This window comes from Schistocerca americana, chromosome 6 (assembly GCF_021461395.2).
Source record: "Schistocerca americana isolate TAMUIC-IGC-003095 chromosome 6, iqSchAmer2.1, whole genome shotgun sequence".
Classification (NCBI taxonomy): Eukaryota; Metazoa; Arthropoda; class Insecta; order Orthoptera; family Acrididae; genus Schistocerca; species Schistocerca americana.
In genome coordinates this window covers 608446636-608469967 of record NC_060124.1, presented here as the reverse complement: position 1 = coordinate 608469967, position 23332 = coordinate 608446636, and the positions used below count along the sequence as shown (strand labels likewise).

The window sequence follows — 23332 nt, the reverse complement described above, 5'->3', positions numbered from 1 at the left end:
AAACCTCTGCGTCAGTAAATAAATTAAAAGAAAAGGTAGAAGAATGTAAACATTATGCCTGGTATTCTTCCGTGTTTGCTGCTATCTCATTTAAATCCTGTTTGTCTAATAAACTACAAAACTAGAGTGAGACAACAGCAAACACAGAATAATACACATATCATATCATGTATCTAAAAACAAAGATGATGTGACTTACCAAATGAAAGTGCTGGCAGGTCGACAGACACACAAACAAACACAAACATGCACACAAAATTCAAGCTTTCGCAACAAACTGTTGCCTCATCAGGAAAGAGGGAAGGAGAGGGAAAGACGAAAGGATGTGGGTTTTAATGGAGAGGATAAGGAGTCATTCCAATCCCGGGAGCGGAAAGACTTACCGTAGGGGGAAAAAAGGACGGGTATACACTCGCACACACACACACACACACACACACACACACACACACACACACACACACACACATATATACAGACACAAGCAGACATGTTTAAAGACAAAGACAACTCTTGCCATTGTTTCGCTAATGAGACAATTCCTCTTTTTTTTATATTGTAAGCCTCGGTAGTGCGCACAAAAGGAAGCCATGCCGCGAGCAGCGACAGGTCGTAAACACTTATTATCAGAATGCGGCAAACAATGCATGACACATTAAAATAATGCAGTTTCAGCTTAGAGTGACGTAAACACCTATAACAAAGAGAACAGCACTTACCAGATCAAAGCAAAATAAGCAATTGATTCAAACCAGACAAAGCACCTGAAAAAGGAAGGGTACCCGTACAAATACGGATGGAGCGCCTGACACACAGCAATGGCTACTTGGTAAAGCTTAACTGTTAAGCTTACGACTCGAACCATACTACTGTAGCTGTATCTTCATCCATTCGACCTAAATTGTCTCTCATGTTACAATGGACCAACTTTGTTTCGATTTGGAGGTGTGGTTTAAAACTTTTCTCTCCCCTTGAATTTCGAGTCTCAAATTTCAGGTGCGGCTTAGATTTAGGAAATTTTTTTTCCTTTGATTTCGAGTCTCATGCTTCAAGTGCGGCTTACATTCAAGTGCAGCTTAGATTCGAGTAAATACGGTAGACCCAGATGTTTGTATGAGTAGACTGACTGCAATTGTGACAAACTGTAGTCTTACGACACTTTTTAGTTTTGCGAAGTGCAAGATTTTACATTTATGAACTATTAAAACAAGTTACAGTCTTCGCACCACTCTGAAATCTCATCATGATCCAAGTTAATATTTGTGCAGCTTTTCCAAGACTGTGCTTCACTAAAGATAACTACATAATCTGAGAGAAGTCTGAGGTTCCTGTTAACACAGTGAAGGAAAAGGACTGGCGAGGTTTAGGCAAAGGAGTAGAGTTTGGAAAAGTCACCAAGAACCTCTTGTCAGGGGAGAACTACCACATGTGTTGAGAAAGAAAAATTGATTGTTGTGTACTGCACTGGATGATATTTGAAAACCTTATAGCTTAAAGGTGGAAGATAGGGTAATATGCAAAACAGATTACTGACTGAACACTGTGCACGAGTTAATAAGAGCGAAAAGCTAAGTGGTATTAAGTGGGTGGGTGGGTGAAATTGACAGGCCAGAAAATATGATCTATAGAAAACTAAAAGGGAAAGAAGAAATGAATAGTTACTGTGAAGAAATGCTGAGATGGAAGAATTTAATTTAAATTAAGACCAGACGGGTGTCGAGAACCAAGGGTTGTAATGGCAGTTCTGAGAAACTGGTGTCTGGGCGAAGAATCCCGATGGTACATGTGGTGAAACAAGCACCGAAATCACGACTGCCGTGCTGTAGAACGTGCTCTGCAAGAGGATATTGTGTGTTGCCAGTATACTCCTGTATATGTCCACTCATCCTAACTAATTACTTCACAGTAGTCATGTCAACATAAAAGGGCAAACAATGTTCATATAACTGCTGGTATATGACACGTTACACAAGTGGCTCTGCCTTTTGGTAGTATTCATTTGCCAGTTACAGAGCTGGCATAGGTTGTGGGCATGAGGGTGCATAGGACATCTCTTCCTGAAAGGATGGTCACAGGGGTAGGAACCATAGGGTAGTAAAATGTACACAGAAACAGCATAGGGTCTGACAAGAATATTGTGGAGAATGACAAAACGTTATTCTAGGTGTGGTGCGGAAAATGTCTGTCAGAATGGACCTCTTTTTGGGGCATGATTTTAGGAAGTCATAGCCTTGTTGAAGTAGGTGATTAATGCATTCAGGATGAGGATAATACTGAGTGACAAGAGGTGTACTCCTAAGTTGCTTTTTAGAGGGGTCAGCAGTACCAGGACTGAATGTGATGGACCGCAAAATCTGCTTTTGAACCATGCTGGTGGAGTAATTACGTCCAGTGAAGGCTGAGGTGAGAATGGTGGTGTATTGCTGTAAAGCGTCTGCATCCGAACTAATATTATTTGTCTCAAGTCTCAAGGCTGTATCAGAGGGAACTTTTGACATGGAAAGGATGGCAACTGTCAAAATGGTAGTACTGTTGCTTGTTAGCAGGTCCAATGCGAAGAGAATTGTGTGAGCTGACCCTCGGTGAGGATGAGGTCAACATCAAGGAAATTGCCATGGGATTCGAAACAGGACCACGTGAAATTTATCTGGGAGAATAAATTTAGGGACTCCAAGAATTCTAACAGGTCAGCCTCACCATGAGCCCATATGACAAAGATTTCATCAATGTATCTAAACCAAATCAGAGGTTGAAGACATGGATTCCAGAAAAGCCCTCTCACAGTGATCCATGGAAAGGTTGGCACAGGAAGGAACCATTTTGGTTTCTATGGCCGTGCCCTTGATCTGCTTTTATATCTGCCCCTCAAAGGCAAAGTAATCGTTGGTAAGTATACAGCTGATTAAGGTGAGAATGACCTCACAGGCTTGGAATCAGGTAGGTACTTGTTAAGGTAATGTTCAGCAGCAGAGAGACCACATACATGGGGACGTTGATATAGAGGGAGATGGCATCAACAGTGACAAGCAAGGTATGTGGTGGGAATGGAATGGGCACAGATTTCACACAATGTAGGCAACAATTGGTGTATCTAATAAATGAGGGGAGTCTTTGTACTATAGGTTGCACCTGTTGATCAACTAGGGCAGATATACTTCCAGTATGTGCTTTGAAGACAGCAACTATGGGATGGCCATGGTTTGGAGATCTTGGAAAGAAGGTAAAAAGTGGGGATGTATGATTTGGGTGGGGTAAGAATTTCTATGGATTGATGCACTTGTCCTTGTGAGGGGCCAGAGGTTTTGAGGAGGAACTGTAGGTCAGTTTGTATCATGAGGATGGGATCTTATGGCAGATGCTGTACTTAGAGGTGTCAGACAGCTATCATAGACCCTTGCTTACGAACTCATGTCAATCAAGTACCACCATGGTAGATTCCTTGTCTGCTGGGAGGATAATGACGGAGTCATCAGTTTTTAAGGAATGAAGAGCCTCAAGTTCTGCAGAAGAGAAGTTAGGGTCATGTTGTAGGGACCTGAGAAAGTGTTGCGAAGCAATGCAGGATTTAGGAAATCTTGGAAGGCTGTACACTTTCCACTGCTATTAACTTATGCAGCATGTTTAGTCAGTAATCTCCATCTTGCATATAACCATATCTTCTGCCTTAAGCTCTCAGTCCAGTAACTCCCCCCAGACCTGGGTTTCTCAGTGACTTTTCCAAACTATCCATTTCCTAAACATCACCAGTTCTTTTCATTCCACACTTTTCCTTCCCTTTCAACCCTTCTGCCACAAGGAGCCACTGGCTCCAAAAGCTTGCAAATTTCGACCTTTTTTAAACGTGCATTCTCCTGCCACCCCTTGGCAAGTAGCTCTTTTGTATCCAGTCACATTACGTAATTCCTTAATGGATTATTCCATATCACACTGACTGATTTCGGAACATTTTCTTGCTCCATCATTGCGGATTTCGACAGAATTTTATCTCAACATTCCCAAATGTCCCTAATGACTGCCAATATTTTGCGTCTTTATATTTCAGGGACTAAAGATATGACAACTGTAAAACTTGGTATGTTGCAACCAAGCAACACAAAGTTCTCAAATACACAGCTTCATTCGTCTACCACTTTCCAATACTGAATAAATTAGAGAAAATTTGAAGAGTTTGTAAAAAGGTTAAATGTGTGCTATTTTGAGATGGTTTTGCAAAATGCTATTCTATGAAACTTTCCAAACTGGGCTCGTTAGAAAGTCCATGGTTTTAACTGCAAGAAAGTATCCCACACAAGATACTAATGCAAATAATTTGAATCCAAATTTGGCATGAAAATTGAGACAAAAACGCATGCCGAATATGAAATATAATACACAATAGCTTGGCAGCACGAGGAGGTGGAATGCAAAATTTCCTTCAACTATTTTCCAGTAACCTACAAATTTGTCAATAAGATGATGATTTTTGAGTAAAAATGAAAATAGGGCATATTCGACACTTCTTTTTCAAATATCATTTTCTGTTGAAGCTCCCTGTACTATTTGGACAAGCGTGTTTTAAGCCCCCCATGAACAGTGGGTTATTTCCAACAGGGGCTAATAACGTTACATGAACTAGGGCAAAGTAGCTGGAAAAATTACACTGTGGATACAGTTTCAACACTGGCTTCTTATATTTTGTTGATTAAAGACGTGATAAACAAATAAGCAGATAAAACTATGTTCATAAAAATAACAAAAATAGATCACATTCCATTTGCTTTTAGAAAATCTGTTTTCAGTAATTGTTTGCAAACTAATCACAGTTAGAAAGAGCACGTTTTCAAGCATCCAAAACATCATGTTCAATTTTCCAATGTGCGGTCACAATTACTGAAAATGACTGACAGGTTTTTAAGGGACGTACCATGTCAATGTGCTACATTTCAACGAATTCTGTTGCATGTATTTTTTATTGTATATTCACAAGTAATATATCACAATATTGCAACAAATATATTGACAACAGAAGATCTATTCAACTTTTATGACCAAAATATATGAGGGTTGACTGAAAAGTCACCTTCATAGCTCTTCAGCAGTTGGCAGCATTGGTATGCGGCAGGTACTGGCTTGTTCCGTAGCCTCTTTTCTACAGCTCCAATTAGCAGGAAGCCTTAGCATTGAACAATTGTGTTGTTACAGTGTAAAGTGTGGAGCCCTGCACAGATGGTCAGTCAATGCAAATTAAGCAATGTGCAGTCATTGAATTCTTGACAGCAGAAGGTGTCACCCCAAAGGAGATTCATCAGAGAACGAAAGCACTTTATGGTGATTGTGTTGATATGAGTGCCGTGCGTCGTTGGGCAAATAAGTTTAAAGATGTTGACATGGGAATATCTGACCTGTGAAACAAACAGAGTTGGATGTCCTGTGACAGGAGCCATCGAGTTCCCCTAGCAAAATGTTAACAGATTGATTCAGGACGCTCTGCGTATCACTCACAGAGAAATTGCAAGCACAATCGGCATTTCACAACAATGTGTGGGTCATATTATTGCTTTGCTTGACTATCGGAAGATCTGTGCACAATGGGTACCCCCAGATGCTGACTCCTGAAATTAAAGCCCACAGACTTGAAATTTGCCACGAACTCCTCTTGCATTACGAGAATTTTTTTCTGTGACAGGAGACAAAATTTGGGTACACCATTATGACCCAGAGACGTCAGTCTATGGAACATCGACACAAAGACTCGTCCCAGAAAAAGAAATTCCAGATGCCACCCTCAGCTGGAAAAATCATGACCACCAGGTGGTGTTATCCATGTTGATTTCCTTGATCAAGGAACAACAATAAATTCAGAGTGTTACATCACAACAATGCTAACTCTAAAACGAGAGGTAACAAGGCTCCGAAAGGAAAAGGGAAATGTTTTTCTGCAACATGACAATGCCAAACCACACACATCATGTGCCACCACAGCAGAACTTCAGAGACTAAATCTCACCACTGTACGGTATCCTCCATACAGTCTAGATTTACCACCGTCTGACTTCCACCTGTTCCCGATAAGGAAAGACAATCTGCGGGGACATCATTATGTACTAATGAAGTCGTTGAGAGAACTGTGAGACTGTGGTTGCGGAAACAGTGTTGACTTCAGAAAACTTTTTCATTGTTGGCAGATATGTATCCAGGTGGCTGGTGATTGTGTGGAAAAAAGAATGTGATCCAAACCCAATTAACGAATGTGGAGGCATTACTTTTCATTCAACCCTCGTAGTTTTATCTGGGGTTCGATAAAAGGATGCAATTGCAAGTTTGTATTCGCCTCCCCTTGAAACTAAGTCTAACTCAAAGTATCTCGCAAACACTCAAATGCTGTATCACTGGATGTGATTATCACACTCAGGCTGTAAATACACAATATATCAGAGTGTAAAACTAATGTAGGCACACAGCCCATTGTTAAAAGGTTGGCAAGTGTTGCTTACAAAAACTGCCCATACTTTGGTATCTAAAGACTGTATTCTCCCTCAATGTGAAGAATGTTGAAGAACAGAGGCTCTGGAGAAAAATAAATCTGGTGGATGAATTTGAATTTTAAACCGAATTCTATCCAAAGTATCAATATTTTCAGAGATGGATTCACACTGGCTTGGACATACTAAACCACACAACTGACAGTGGAAGACTTCATTAAAGAACTAATGAAAATTTTGGCTTCCTAGCTAGCACTACTTTGCCAAACATCGAAGTAAGCACTAGTAAGTCACTAACAAAGTTCTCAAACCAGATCTGTTGATCATATCGATGGACTTCACCAGAAACTGTCCAACATGCAGTTCAAGGATTTCACTGGGAAAAATAGTCAACCAACATTGCTTTAATCAATCATTTACGAGGCGTGTCCCATATAAGTACCATTTTGAAATAAAATAATTAAACAAGCACAAGTTAGTCAGGGAAAGCAGTCAGAAAAATGGATGCACAGTGTCTGGTACAAGGGATCATCATTTTGTGCAAACGGATGAAAGAAGATTTCATATTAGCAGGATGTCAAATGATTAACTATTCCTTGTGTCCAATGTTGATAAGTGTGATAAAGCAACGTACAAATATGTCAACACTGTTGAACCCTTACTGGACCAGTACATTTCCTGTGTGTATGGTAGGAATTGGTGGATTGGAAATCAGTTTGAGTTTCAATTGAAGGCACTAATCAATTTCGTGCACCTTCATGGAGGTGCTCGACCCTCATCCTGGCCTGCAACGAGATGTTTGCTGGCTTTCAGAACAGCAAGATATTACAGTAATTCTAATTCCAAGAGCAACACTGACTGGGGCAACAGTACAACATGCCAGTAACAAACACTGATAAATGCAATAAATTTCGAGCACTCGACTGAGTTAGAGACTTATGACTTCAGAAGCCATTAGGAACCTAATACTCAATCTTTAGAACTTGTAGTAAAGATATATACCTGTGGCTGACCTAGCTTCACTTTTAGGCATGGCCCACTGGCAATGAGATCCCAGTAATTTTGATATACAGCCAACCAACAGATTAACTTCTTTTCCTTCCCATTTCCCTCCAACTGCAAGCAAAATGTTTGCACATTCACTGAAAATGCATTAGAATGAAAGCAGGTGTTTCTGCTGCACTTAGAAGCAGTCTTTTCTGTAGTGTGAAAGATCATAAAACACAGGTGTCAATTTTAAGATCTGTGGCATCAAATATAAGCAAAATTTGGTAGATTTAGTATTTTTGGAACTTCAGAGGCTGACAACAAAGTGAATATGGGGACACAAAAGTTTATAATTCACTAAATACACACACACACACACACACACACACACACACACACACACACACACACACATTCACTGACATATGGTCATCTTTTTAATGCCCTTGTTAAAATCGGTACAAGATTCTCGTCATACTTAAAGTCATAAGCAAGATTGTGTCTTGGGTATTAATTTCCAATTTTCATTTATGTTATTACTGTGTTGCACAATAAAGGTTACCTCACAATGGGAAGTTGGAGAATCCTAGTTCTATTATTGCCAAACTTGAACTAGTACAGACAAGTTATGGACAAAGCTGCACACTGGAAGAAGTTCATACAGGTTCCTAAGGTGTAAAATTCAAGTTGGTTGTGCTGGGAGCACTTCAGATTGCATGACTTTGACGGAATAACCCCCCTAACAACATGCTGCAGAAAGATGTGCAAAGTGCCATACACTGTAAGTTGTATGCTTAAATAAATAGGAACACTAAAACAAATCCAAATGTAGTGACTGACGCACAATTTGATGTTTTAATGTTGCAAGCAGTACCACAGTTATCTGACATTTTGGTGAGTAACTTTTTTGTTGCAGCAATCTTCCTCGTGCACTTGTATGTATTCCGAAATACATGATTTTCCTTTTATGCTCGCAGCAGGATTGGTTCAGAAAATGTAGTAATAAAACTATTCCTCTTCTGTCACAGGTATATCCTACTTGTGTGAGAGAATGTGTGTCTCCTTTTGTGAAGAAGGCTTCGGCCAAAAGCTAAAATTGCACTTAAAATTTTCTTGTATCAAAACTTATTGTTAACATCAGCAGTCAACTCACCTGATATAAGAAAGCCTTCATCATGTCTGGCTTCAAATAATTGCCTTGACCTAAACTATCCAGATATTTCTTCAGGTCCATTGACATGTACTCAAAAATTAAGTAGACTCTTGATTCATCCATTATTACATCCTCCAGCCTGGACAAAAATTTCAATTTTGAGGAAAAATTGTCCAAATTTGGGGTATCTGAAAAAATGTTAATAAAGAGCTCAGCTTACTTCACAATATTTGGGTGTACCAGTTCTCGAAGAAGGGATATTTCTCTGATGGTTGTTGATGGAACACCTTCGTCTTCATTTTCAAGGCGCACTTTCTTCATTGCAACTAACTGTCCAGTTGTCTTATGTTTCCCTTTGTATACAACACCATATGTGCCTAAAAAAGATCAATTTCATGTTTATCATGCATTACATGTAAACTGGGAGCAACAATAAAAGTTTTAATAGCAGCTTGCAGTGGTATGTTATGATTTTTGGTAAATATTTGCAAGTTGTGATGTGCGAATTACTGAAAATATTTAAAATGGTGTAACTTTTTAAAACAGAATCTCCACATCAAATGGATCAATCTCAGTAATCATCCCACACCTAATTATCTACAATTTGAACGAAATTTCATACAGAAGAGCTCCAGATACAAAAAAATAGTTTGTCATATTTAAGATTATTGAAAATTGAAAATTGCAGTAATGTGAGCAAGTTCTCAAATTAAATGCAAAACTATTTGTGTTCTTCCCACTTAAAATTTCACTGCTGCGTCATTCACCATTTTCATGTTGCACAAGATCAAAATTGGGGAAACTCAGTCTGAACAATTTCGTGACTGGAACTATGTTTTAACAAACTATAATAATAGTTCCACAGGAAAGATACGTGTTATCAATTCTAACACATTACAGTGCTTAGCTGTGAACATTACAGATGTCCTGGGTACTTTTCAGGAAGGTAAATATGGAGTGTTTAAAAGACAGCCCATCAGCCCCACAGTTAACCAACATTTTGGTAAGTAACTTTTTTTTGTTACAGCAATCTTCCTCATGCACTTGTATTCCAAAATAAATGATTTTCCTTTTATACTCACAGCAGGATTGGTTCAGAAAATGTAAAAAAACTATTACTCTTCTGTCACAGATATATCCTACCCCATCAGGGATTGAGCCACCTTGGAAAGCAACCGTATCATATACCAGCTCTGTTGCAATCATTGCACAGTTTTTAATACTGGTATGACTACGAATCAGCTGTTCACCAGGATGAATAGCCACAGCCAAACTGTGGCCAAGAGCAAAGTAGACCACCTGGCACAACATGCTGCTGAACATAACATGCTCGATTTCAATGGCTGCTTCACAACCCACCCCATCTAGTCCTTCCCTTCAACATCAGCTTTGCCCTACAAAGAGGACACTGCACATACCATTTTGAAGATGCAAATTTTGGAAAAAAATTTAAAATGCTGTATCTGTGGAACAGTTCTAGGTATTTTGTTGTTTTTTTATTTGAAAGATAATTGCTTTATGATCACAAAGAAATCCTCCATTTGGACTGTCAAAGTTCTTTTACTATAGTATTCTGAACTTTTTTATATTTTTTTTTCCAAAAAGAATCTTGCACAGAGCATAACTTAATCATAGCTAACACTTGGTTCAAGAATCATAAAAGAAGGTTGTATACCTGGAAGAATCCTGGAGATACTAAAAGGTATCAGATAGATTATATAATGGTAAGACAGAGATTTAGGAACCAGGTTTTAAATTGTAAGACATTTCCAGGGGCAGATGTGGATTCTGACCACAATCTATTGGTTATGAACTGCAGATTGAAACTGAAGAAACTGCAAAAAGGTGGGAATTTAAGGAGATGGGACCTGGATAAACTGAAAGAACGAGAGGTTGTAGAGAGCTTCAGGGAGAGCATAAGGGAACAATTGACAGGAATGGGGGAAAGAAATACAATAGAAGAAGAATGGGTAGCATTGAGGGATGATGTAGTGAAGGCAGCACAGGATGAACAAGGTAAAAAGACGAGGGCTAGAAGAAATCCTAGGGTAACAGAAGAAATACTGAATTTAATTGATGAAAGGAGAAAATATAAAAATGCAGTAAATGAAGCAGGCAAAAAGGAATACAAACGTCTCAAAAACGAGATTGACAGGAAGTGCAAAATGGCTAAGCAGGGATGGCTAGAGGACAAATGTAAGGATGTAGAGGCTTGTCTCACTAGGGGTAAGATAGATACTGCCTGCAGGAAAATTAAAGAGACCTTTGGAGAGAAGAGAACCACTTGGATGAATATCAAGAGCTCAGATGGCAACCCAGATCTAAGCAAAGAAGTGAAGGCAGAAAGGTGGAAGGAGTATATAGAGGTTCTATATAGGTGCGATGTACTTGAAGACAATATTATGGAAATGGAAGAGGATGTAGATGAAGACGAAATGGGAGATAAGATACTGCGTGAAGAGTTTGACAGAGCACTGAAAGACCTGAGTCGAAACAACGACCTGGGAGTAGACAACATTCCATTAGAACTACTGATGGCCTTGGGAGAGTCAGTCATGACAAAACTCTACCATCTGGTGAGCAAGATGTATGAGACAGGTGAAATACCCTCAGACTTCAAGAAGAATATAATAATTCCAATCCCGAAGAAAGCAGGTGTTGACAGATGTGAAAATTACCGAACTATCAGTTTAATAAGTCACAGCTGCAAAATACTAACGCGAATTCTTTACAGACGAATGGAAAAACTGGTAGAAGCGGACCTTGGGGAAGATCAGTTTGGATTCCATAGAAATGTTGGAACACGTGAGGCAATACTAACTTTACGACTTATCTTAGAAGAAAGATTAAGAAAAGGCAAACCTATGTTTCTAGCATTTGTAGACTTAGAGAAAGCTTTTGACAATGTTAACTGGAATACTCTCTTTCAAATTCTGAAGGTGGCAGGGGTAAAATACAGGGAGCAAAAGGCTATTTACAATTTGTACAGAAACCGAATGGCAGTTACAAGAGTCGAGGGGCATGAAAGGGAAGCAGTGGTTGGGAAAGGAGTGAGACAGGGTTGTAGCCTCTCCCCGATGTTGTTCAATCTGTATATTGAGCAAGCAGTAAAGGAAACAAAAGAAAAGTTCGGAGTAGGTATTAATATTCATGGAGAAGAAGTAAAAACTTTGAGGTTCGCCGATGACATTGTAATTCTGTCAGAGACAGCAAAGGACTTGGAAGAGCAATTGAACGGAATGGACAGTGTCTTGAAAGGAGGATATAAGATGAACATCAACAAAAGCAAAACGAGGATAATGGAATGTAGTCGAATTAAGTTGGGTGATGCTGAGGGAATTAGATTAGGAAATGAGACACTTAAAGTAGTAATGGAGTTTTGCTATTTAGGGAGTAAAATAACTGATGATGGTCGAAGTAGAGAGGATATAAAATGTAGACTGGCAATGGCAAGGAAAGCGTTTCTGAAGAAGAGAAATTTGTTAACATCGACTATAGATTTAAGTGTCAGGAAGTTGTTTCTGAAAGTATTTGTATGGATTGTAGCCACGTATGAAAGTGAAACATGGACGATAACTAGTTTGGACAAGAAGAGAATATAAGCTTTCGAAATGTGGTGCTACAGAAGAATGCTGAAGATAAGGTGGGTAGATCACGTAACTAATGAGGAGGTATTGAATAGGATTGGAGAGAAGAGAAGTTTGTGGCACAACTTGACTAGAAGAAGGGATCGGTTCGTAGCACATGTTTTGAGGCATCAAGGGATCACAAATTTAGCATTGGAGGGCAGCGTGGAGGGTAAAAATCGTAGAGGGAGACCAAGAGATGAATACACTAAGCAGATTCAGAAGGATGTAGGCTGCAGTAGGTACTGGGAGATGAAGAAGCTTGCACAGGATAGAGTAATATGGAGAGCTGCATCAAACCAGTCTCAGGACTGAAGACCACAACAACAACAACAGTTCTACATTCCCTGGAAAGAGACTCATTTTTCCAAGCGTTTTAAATGGTTCCAAAATGTATGTGAAAGGTCCCAAGATTTACAGGTTTAAATTTATACAACTTCTGTTCACTCTGTTTTGTACTGAAATTAGCCAGTCAATGAACTAAAAATGTGTCCCGCTGCTTCAGTATCTTCCTTTGATATAGAGTGAAGCCTTCCTGTTCAACCAATAGGAACTGGAGCACTTACAATCTCTCAAAACATTGTGAACAGGAAGTGAGCACAGATGGCGTTGTTGCCATCCTTCATCTGGAAACCTATATCCAGCAGCTGGTCCATGTGGTAGCATAAAGTTCATTACAATGTCGTTTAACTCATAACTGGTGTCTATAGTCTCTGCAATCCACCAGTCACAGCCATACACACAGACCACAAACATCTCCCTTCTCAGGTTGTGAAACTGAATATTATTCTGCTGTTTCTGAGTTGTTGGCCGAACGAACGAAATTTCTTCTTTCTTGCTCTTTAAAGTGTGTGCAATATGAGTTAACCCATCACTGAGTCCAAAAACGTATCTTCTGAATTCCTTTCACAGGAGTAGTTTGTTTGAACCATTCTTTTTTCTGCTCACGGAATTCTTCGATTTCCTCTTTGGACAAAAGAATGAGGCAGTGAACATGTAAGATTTCACAACTCCCTTAAAATCCTCACCATTCTGAATTGCAGCTGTATTTGGTCTGGAAAGCTCACGTTTTGTAGCATGGTGCTTCAGCGGGCCTCCTACACCATCACACGGCTTCTCCCCACAACCAGTAGCAGTGTATGCCCAGCCACCTGACACAATTGACTTAGGCCCACTTAATTCAAATAGCTGGTAAATATTTTTAAAATGACTAGGAGCACTATCAGAAATAATGATGATCTTCTCTGCCCCTGTTTGCAGTTGAATTTTGAGCATTGGTAGCAAAGCATGTGCTGAGGCATGTCCTGTGTCATCACTTATAAATGCAACACCTATGGTCTTGTTTTGAAAATATGTCACTCCTGCAAAAATTGAAACCTGGTCATTACTCCAATGATACCCTTGTACTTCTTGTGGGAGAACTGCACACCAGTTCTCAGCAAAATCACAGCGAAGCACTAAACATAGTTCTTCAGCCTGTACACACCCTTTCCACTTCTGCAATGTGGTGTTGGTGCAATTTCTTCAGACGCTGGTGTGTTACTGCTTTCACTGACAATTTACCGAGTTCATCAATGAAGCTTTCAAAGGCAACTGTTTTCTTAATTAGCTTATTTTTCTCCCGTGTTGCATATGTACTTTCTGCAGAGTTATCTGCTACGCCTTCCAGGCCAAGTGTCTGTTAAGACAGTCCTCCCTGTACAGCGCAGTCATCAAATTCTTGAAACAAATAAGTATCTCGCTTTATGTCACAGAATACTAATGACTTTACACATCCAACCAAGGTGTCATGTCATGTGCTCCATTAAGTTCTTCAATGACAAAGTTACCACACAAAGGTAATAGTTCATGCAGTATGCACATAAACAGACATCTCTAGGTGGGTGTGGAACTACCCACTAAGGTCGTAGTGAATAAAGTTTTCATCTTCCAATATGTAAAGTTATATAGTTGATCTAAACTGCAAAAGTTTCTTTAATACTGTAAGACATGTACCTTCAGTCATAGTGTCTTTTTTGTTGACACTCTGGCAAGAGCTGTCCCATTTATCTTCCAGATAAAATGACTGCACTATTTGAACTTGAGCTGCTTCTACAGGTTAACTATAACAGGGATCTGGTCTTCTGAAGACTCCTTTCACAGACCTCACATTTCTTGATTTGTCTACCATGTAGGCTACTTTTGATGATGGAACGTGATTCAAAATTGTTTTCTTTGAAAATGTCTCTGGAATAATAGTTACAACTTGCACCTTTTCACTGTAGGATGCACAATATGCAACAGCTGAATTGATATTTATGAAAAATTACTTGAAAGAGGTGCAAGAGTGCTTTGGTTCATTTTCTTCTGAAGATGGAATTCCTACTTTGAAGTGTGTGGTCAGTTTTGCTGCAGTTTATACATCCATAGCTTTAGAAATTTCTCTGCACTTTCTTGATGCACGGAGCTTATGACTCGACTTCACTGACCACGGTTTCTTAACAGGACTAACACCTAACTCTGTAGTTGACTGATTCAGGGTATTTAATTCTTCCTATATTGATGCAAAATCTGCATCATCTGCACCATGGGAGGCTTCACCTTGTTCAGATACTACCATTGTTGTTATTCTGTCAAAACATTTAGAACACAAATAGTCGTCATTGGAAACACCTTCACTTTCAAACAGAGTCTTCAAATTAGAACACTTATTCCCAACCTGAACAAAGTTTGCTAATTGTCTTATATATCACTCTTATGGATATGCAAATAGTTAGCACACTTCACTCTTTTATGGCCCCAGTCAGAAGATATTTCAAACAGTCCTTTTCACAAAACATACTGCAACTGTGTAGTTTGGCAAATTCCTCACAAAAGCACAGAACTAACTAGATGGCCTCAGATTTCTTAGAAGCCTCTTCAGTAAACAAAATTGCACTGAACAACTACAATACATAAACCTGCGAAGAACAACAACAACAACAAAACTGACGACAAAATGCAAGAAATAAGAGCAACAATGAAAGTGAAAAGAAATGATTACAACAAAGAAAATGATAAGAAATAACTGCAACAAAGACAATAGAAATGAACACTGTAACTAATAAATTAGTAAGAAACAACTTCAGTGAAGACACGCACTACCCTTGAAAGCAACAAAAAATGATTTTTTAAAATAAAACCAGTCCAACTTAAAAGTGGAAGCTCTCCTTTACAGTGAATATAGTACCACAGGGTACTAATCAGCAGAAAAATCTAATTTTTCTGGATTGGCATTTTTGGAAAAAAAAAAAATCTGAAAACTATGAAAAAATTCAAAAGGTGGCAGTAAAGAACTTTGACAAATATGTCCAAACAGAGGATACCACTGTGATCACAAAGCAATTATCTTTCAAATAAAAAAAAAAAAAACTCTGTATCTAGAACTGTTAAAGACATGCAGCATTTTAAATTTTTTCCCAAAATTCGCATCTTCAAAATAGTATTTGCAGTGTCATCTTTGGAGGCCTGTATCTCTGGGGAGGAATTTTTTTTGGAGAAAACAAAAATATGTGTGTGTATTACTTCTGAATTTTAACATATGCTAAATTCAATAACATCAGATACTATGAAGGTAACCCACCTGCCTGAAGTGATACAAATTATGCCACTGTTTAATCACTGAATTGGTTCGTGTGTTGTTTCTATTTTTGGGGGTATATGGGTATTATACCTGATGTTTTGGTGGCACATTGGGTAAGCTCGCAATACAGGTTTCCAGCATGGTATTACATCCTTGGTCAAAGGAGAAGGGTGGTCTTCCAGTCTCCAGTAGTCCCCAATTACTTACAGAGGGTGGTACAATTCAACTACAAGGCATGTAGATACACACTTGCTAGTGCACACTGTGTTTTAATTGTTGGTGGCTGTCACCGAGAAGGGCACAGCAGGTCTTAGCCAGTGTGCTACTGGAAATGACTGTATGTGTTAAGAGGTAAGTTAGTGCATGCGCATCAGCTTTTTCTCAGTAATGATTAATGGCAAAAAAAAAGGTCAATTGGGTCCAAGGTCACTCTCAGCAACTGTGTCAGCACAGCTGTTAAGCCTACAATAAACGTAAGTTTATTGTCTGCTCTCATCCTTACACGGATGGGTCAATTCAATTCTAGGGTCTGAGTGACCTGCCCTTCCTTTAACCTTCCACAACTTACCCCTATCCTTCCTTAGGAATGAACTAACAATTCTGAAAGCTAGGACAGTACACATGTGTATCACCAGTACTGAACATTTCACCTTCTGCAGGTAAGTGCTTGTTCACATATCAGTAACTTTCATAAAGCAAGTAACTGCTGTATTTTGGTAGAAATGATAACATGTAACTTCTATGTAGAGTTTCTAAAGATCACTCAGGGCACATTTATCATTAAAACATTATTGCAATAACAGAAGGTCGAAAGCTCATCTACAAATATGACTTCATGCAGCATAAAAATGGTGAATGACTCAGCTTTGAAATTTCAATAGTGTATTCATCAAAAATTGTCTTACATGTTATCCAAACACCTCCTTAGAATTACTACTAGTTTCAGTTTTCATCTCTCTTAAATTTCGCGGAAACTGTCACAGTTTACAGGGTATTAGGGAATTTTTCCATTCCACCCTTCTGCTTTGGCCCATGATGTCATCAACATGACGGAAACACCTACTTCTAGCTGATACGAAATGGTGGTGATGTCACTACATACTTATGCCAACAAATGCAAACAAAAATAGAAATGACACAAGAATGTCTCACTCTAACAATCAAATGAAACTAATGAGACAACTGCAGGTAATAGGGGGTTTAAGGTGGGGACCAGCTAATTATATAACAATACAAAACACTGCACCATCCCGAAACACATATCATAAAAAATCCTTTAACTTGCAACATTATGCTACAGCCACAGAACCAACAGGAATCTTACACTTCACCCCAGCTACATAGCTCAAATGATGCCCACGATACCAAAAAACCAAAACTGCAATTTCAAGAAGTGGAATCGGACATTTCCCTTGACCTATATAGTTCAAACGGAGCCCGCAATACCAGAAAACCGACACCTACCATTCCGGAAAGTGGAATCTGACATTTCTCTTGGCCTATATAGCTCAAATGCAGCTCTCAATACCTACTGGCAAACCACAAACTTCACACACCTAACCTACATAACTCTCAAAACAACACAGAAACAAAACACCAACAACTCAAAAATCCAAAAAACCCCATACTTATTAGATAAATTAAAACACAACCAAAATACCATAAATATAAAACAGACAAAACATCACAATTACTACAGAATAAAATCAAAAGGGACACCGCCGTAACTTAGCACTGTGTGTGGGCGAGGAGGTTTGCATGCTCTAGATCCAGAGGGCCATGCTGCTGGTAGCGTAGCTACCAGCAGGGTCACCCATGCCGGACAGGCCAAAGGGGAGGAGCCAGACAAAGTAGGTCCCACAGTGTCCTATCGATAACATGTCTCCTGCCCTATCCCAAGCCCATCCTTTTTCCTTATCAATTTCAATTTCCTATAACACAAAGCAGGGAGGGCTCTAGAGGTGTGGTGAAGCCGGTCTCCCTAAGGGAGTAAACCCGACAAATCCAGGCCCTCCAGGTTGGGGGTTCATCATGGTGCTAACAACCCCATATCGGAAAAACATATTGTTATGAAACTAAAAAATAGGAACAGTGGGACTGATGAATGACCCATGCAAGGAAAAAATGCCATAAACAGAAAATTGATACATACTTTGCTACTTGGAATGTAAGACCGCTGAACAAACCAGGAGCTCTACATGGACTCCAACAAGAGATGGAGAAATACCGTAGAGGAGTAGTAGCAATTCACGAGGTCAGATGGAAAGGAGATGGTATCAGGAAGCGGTACTTACACAATTATGTATAGTGGAAGAGACAGTGGTATAGTAGGCGGTACTGGCTTTCTTGTAGACAATAAGTATAAAGCAGCAGTCATGAATTTAACCCTTTAAATGAAAGGATGTGTACTTTCAGAATGACAGCCCACTTCTTCAACATCACACTAGTATGTGTGAATGCACCCACAGATGATGATGAGGATGAAGTGAAAGATGAGTTTTATGGTCAAATGGAACAGGAATTAGAAGGCATACCAAGGAATGATGTAAAGATACTGATGGGTGACTTCAATGCAAAGGTAGGAAAAGAAGAAGCCTTTAGAGAAATAGTAGGAAATGAAAGCCTGCATGAGATGTTGAATACAAAATGGACAAAGACTTTAAGACTTTGCCATGGGCAATGCAATGATAGTGAAAAGTACATGGCTCCAGAGAAAGAACATAAGGGAAACCACATGTCTCTCGTCAGATGACACTACTTTTAATCAAACTGACCATGTGGGAATCAACAGGGGACATGCGCCTGACATCCTTGAAGTTGATAGCTGTCTATAGATCCAGAGGGAAGAGCAAAACTCCACAAAGATAAAATGTTTCCAAATTGAAAGAGAAGGGAGTATCCGAAAAGTATGAAACAGAACTGCAGAAGAAGTGTGAGGCTAAACAAAGCCAAGCTCTGAAAAGTATTGAAGGGAAGTGGAGTATGATGAAAGAGGCTCTGCAAGAAACTGCAAAAGTAGTTTTAGGTTTAGAAGAAAGGATGAAAAGGGCAGGGTGGAACAATGAAGATTGTAAAAATGCAGAGGAAGAGAGAAATGAGGCAAGGAAGAAAATGATAAACAGGAAAACAAGATCTAATACAGAAGAATTCATGAAGAAAAGAAGAAAGAAACACAAATTAAGAGAGGAAATGGATTATAGAGCTAGAAGAGTAGTGTAATGACCAAGAAGTAAGAAAATTCTACAAGACAGTTCAGGAACTGAAGAAAGGCTTCCAACCATGTACGGTATTCTGCAGAGATAAAGAAGAAAATTTTATAGGAGGAGAAGAACAGGTTCTAGATCAATGAGCTAAATATTTCAGTGAAGTGCTGAATGTCACTATATAAAGAGAAGTTCTAGAAGAAACTGAAACAGAAGGTGACCAACTGTGGCCGAATGTTAGTCAGGATGAAAGACCTGTACCTATACCAATAATAGTGGAAGTTAGGAAGACAATTAAAAGCTTAAGGAATAATAAGGCTCCAGGTAACGACAACATTTCAGCAGAGATGATCAAGGGTGGAGGTGAACATCTAACAAGATTGGTACATCAGCTGATAGTGGAAATATGTGAAAAGGAAGAGATGCCAGTCCAGTGGAACATGGCCATTAGATGCCCAATTCACAAGAAGAATGACAAAGCAAACTGTGAAAATTATTGTGGTATTGCTTTAGTCAGCATGGTGTACAAAGTATTAGCCAAAGTCATTGCTATGAGACTTGCACCAATTACAAAAGGAATACTCAGAGACTACCAGTATGGTTTTTGACAGGACAGACCAACAACTGACCAGATCTTCATTATTAGGCAAATAATAGAAAAGTTATGGATATAATGTGGATGCACACCAGCTTTTTGTATACTTTAAACAGGCCTACGATAAAAAGGAAAACGCTATATGACACCTTAATGGAGATTGAATTCCCAAATAAACTTATCAGGCTGGTACAAATGACCCTCACCAGCACAAAATGCCAGGAAAAGCAGAAGGAAAACTTTCTAAAGAATTTGAGGTCAACCAAGGGTTAAGACAGGGTGATGTATTATCCACACTACTCTCTAATATAGTGTTGGAAACAGTGATGCGAAGGGTGGATACTGATAGCCAAGGTGGCACTCTGTTTAACCATACGCACCAAAATCTAGCTTATGCTGATGATGTGTGTATGCTGTCTAGAAGTTTGAAAGAAATGGAAGAAGGATTTGGCAGAGTGGAAAAGGAGGCAGAATAGTTAGGACTTACAGTAAACAACACAAAAACACAGTACCTCTTTGCTTCCAGGAAAAATGCTATTGTTAAAGAGAAATATATTACATTGAACAGAGGCAATTATGAGAGATGTGAGAAGTTCCAATACCTGGGTGTGCTAGTTACGGAGGATAGCAGAATAAGAGAAGAAATAAAATCTAGGATTGCTGCAGGAAATAGAGCTTACTGGGCCCTGATCAAGATCCTTCAGTCACATAGCCTGAGCAGAAAATCGAAGGTGACTGTCTATCGAACAGTCATAAGACAGGTGGTAATATATGGCTCAGAAACATGGACAATGAGTGTAGCAGAAGGGCAGCTCTTGAGCAGATGAGAGAGGAAAATACTGAGAAAGATTTTTGGAACCATGTACGAGGTGGGGCAACGGAGGATAAGGAGAAACAAGGAACTGGAAGAACTGTATAGAAATCCTGACTTGGTGACTGAAAATAAGTGTAACGGATTGAGATGGCTGAGCCATGTAGAGCAAATGTCTGAGGATCGAGCTGTCAAAAAGGTTTATCCAGATGGCAAAAGGAGCAGAAACGATGGGTGCAGGATGTGAAAAATGATTCGAGAAAAGTTGGATTCAGGAGGTGGAGGAAATGAGCAGAAAATCGTCATGCTTGGGCTGTGATCATCAGAGAGGCCAAGGCCCTACATAAGCTGTAGCACCAAGGAGTAAGTAAGTAACCAACACTCAAATGAACCCCCCCCCCCCCCAAGAGTACACATTAGACTCAGCACATCAACATCCACCACCAGGGAGTGCCATCAAATAAAACACATCTACAAACACTAAAATACCGTACCACAGTGGTATCACACCATTACATCATGGGTCAAAGCAGACAGGTGGAATCGCACGCTTCCAACCACTCACTTAAAGAATATTTTGCAGCCCTGTTCCATTGCTTTTTTTCTGTCTTTTGCCAGGTTGATTTTACTCCGTAAAGGACATTGTGCAAAATTTCATCGTGGCTGGAGATTGTCAGTTGGGATCCAAAGGTCCACTTTGTGTGGAATGCCTGTCAAGTTGTGTGGGTGTGTGCAACAAGGAGGAGAAGATAGATTAAAGGGAGGGAGGGAGCTTCTGGGTGGGAGAAGAAATAAGGAAATGACGCATGGAAGAATAGGCAAGCCCACACTAGCATTCATAGGTGAGTTTCAGGTAGCACATTAAATGGAGTAGTTGCAAGGAGAAAACAGCAGAGAGAATAAGCCCTATTTATGTAACTCGGATAAGCTGGTGTAGAGGTTGGGGAGGATCTAGATGAAACATCCACTGAGGCATATCAGGTGGGCCTCAATCTCTGCTAGCATTGTCACACACCCACATCCAAGCCTACCCCATTGCATCCCAATTCACTATATTGATCTACACCCACACTGTTCCCCCCACAATCTCCCTTGCCCTCTATCCCCCCCCCCCCCCTGCCCATTTCCACATCCCAACACCACAACCCTAGATTGTGGCTAGGTGAGCTGGCTGATACTACATTTATATCACATGTCTTTGGTGCCACGGGCTCCTGTCACCCACCTCACCAAACTTCACATGTTTAATTGCACTGTAACTTTCATTGCTCAAGACCACTATACAGTGTGTGGTGACTGTTACTCTATTTATTGAAACTGAGCACACAATGATCTTAAGAGCAAGAGTATAAAAATCCACTAACATCATAAAAATGTACATCAATTAGTTTAGCTTCTGATAAACGGACTTCTGTTAGTCAACTTTGAAATTGTGTGTTCCCAAATACTGAATACCCATTTAGCAAACAACTGAATTTCTTCCTCACTGGGTTCACTTCTATGCAAGTGAGTGACATATTGTTATGTAACAAAACCTGGATGAGGTAAGTATCTCGAAACTAATTAATTAATTAGGCAGTACCATACTACCTATGCCTCTTAAGCCACACCTTTGTAAATTTATTTTTTTGTGTAGTAGAGTCCATCACCTCTACCTCATGCTGCGGCTATTTATAAAAGGAAATGGAAAGGTGAGCAAACAGTAATCTCAGCCTTTGACAACTCTGCCTCACAATGAGGATATGAGCAATTTAACAAGCACTGGATGCAATGAATTACCACCGCTAGGAAGAAAACAAAAATACCTCGTCTGGTCCTGTAACACCATGGTACAAAAAAATGGTTCAAATGGCTCTGAGCACTCTGGGACTTAACGTCTTAGGTCATCAGACCCCTATAACTTAGGTAGAAGGCCCACGGTTCCGGACTGCAGCGCCTAGAACCGCACGGGCACAGTGGTACAGTCTCAAATAGTTTTAATACACTACAACACTGTACTAAGTAGTTGCAATAGTGAAGGACTGGTATGACCATATTATACCAACACCATTTTCAGAAGTTTGCTGCGAGATAATAAAGAGAAGCGCTCCAGACTTATCTACTGTAATAGTTTTAGTCATTTTCTATATCATTACATGAGAGCCACAGACTCTTCTGTTTAGATCGGTGGACAGAAGTCTGATTAACGCAATTTTCACAGCTCTGTGAGAAGGCCGATTTACGTACCCTCTAAAATCAATTCATAAAGCACCTATATAATTCTGCAAACTTCCTGTGTTAGACAGTTTTGTTAGTTACACGTCAAAAACATACGAAAAATGAGTGTGTAACAAAACCTGCAGCTACGTTCTTGCTATATATTATTTAGATCTAAAGCAAATATTGATAGACAAAAATCGTAACGTGTACAATGACATTATAATACAGTGTTTCTCTCTTGCTAAATTATTTCTATAAAATTCAACCCATAAATTATGGCACAGCTATTATTTTACCTTCGCCAAGTTTTTCCAATTTATGGTAAACGTCCATCACAATAATAATCCTTAAGTCACCACCCACACTTCCCAACACCCGCCACCGGTGACAAATTCAAACTCAAAATGTTCAACAGCCAATCACAACACTGCACTGGCCTAAGATTCTCCTTGCGGTAACTGACGCTTCTTGACATGGATATAAAGACAACAAAACACGTGTGGATTAACTGGACACTTATACGTTGCAAAGAGACAGACCCAAGCGTTGTTGCAAAGTGCAATTTATATCGCAAATGACAACTTGCATTCATATTTTTAAAATGTCAGTTTCATCATTAATTGTTTACAAAAGGTTTTTAGGTATCTCGATAATTCAGATCTCAAAATTTTGCTTTAGCAGACGAATAACATCGCT

General features: G+C 39.4%; 1 protein-coding gene across 1 annotated transcript in view; it reads right to left on the bottom strand.

Moving 5' to 3' along the window:
* Positions 1–23069, bottom strand: part of LOC124619282 (cyclin-dependent kinase 1-like) — a 76057-nt gene extending 52988 nt beyond the window's left edge. The window contains exons 1-3 of the mRNA XM_047145551.1: positions 22933–23069; positions 8822–8978; positions 8602–8740 (exon numbers count right to left, since the gene is read on the bottom strand). Coding sequence (XP_047001507.1) covers positions 8602–8740; positions 8822–8978; positions 22933–22969 — 333 coding nt within the window. The 5' untranslated portion in view covers positions 22970–23069. The remainder of the gene's footprint in view (positions 1–8601; positions 8741–8821; positions 8979–22932) is intronic.
* Between the last annotated feature and the right edge of the window lie 263 nt (positions 23070–23332).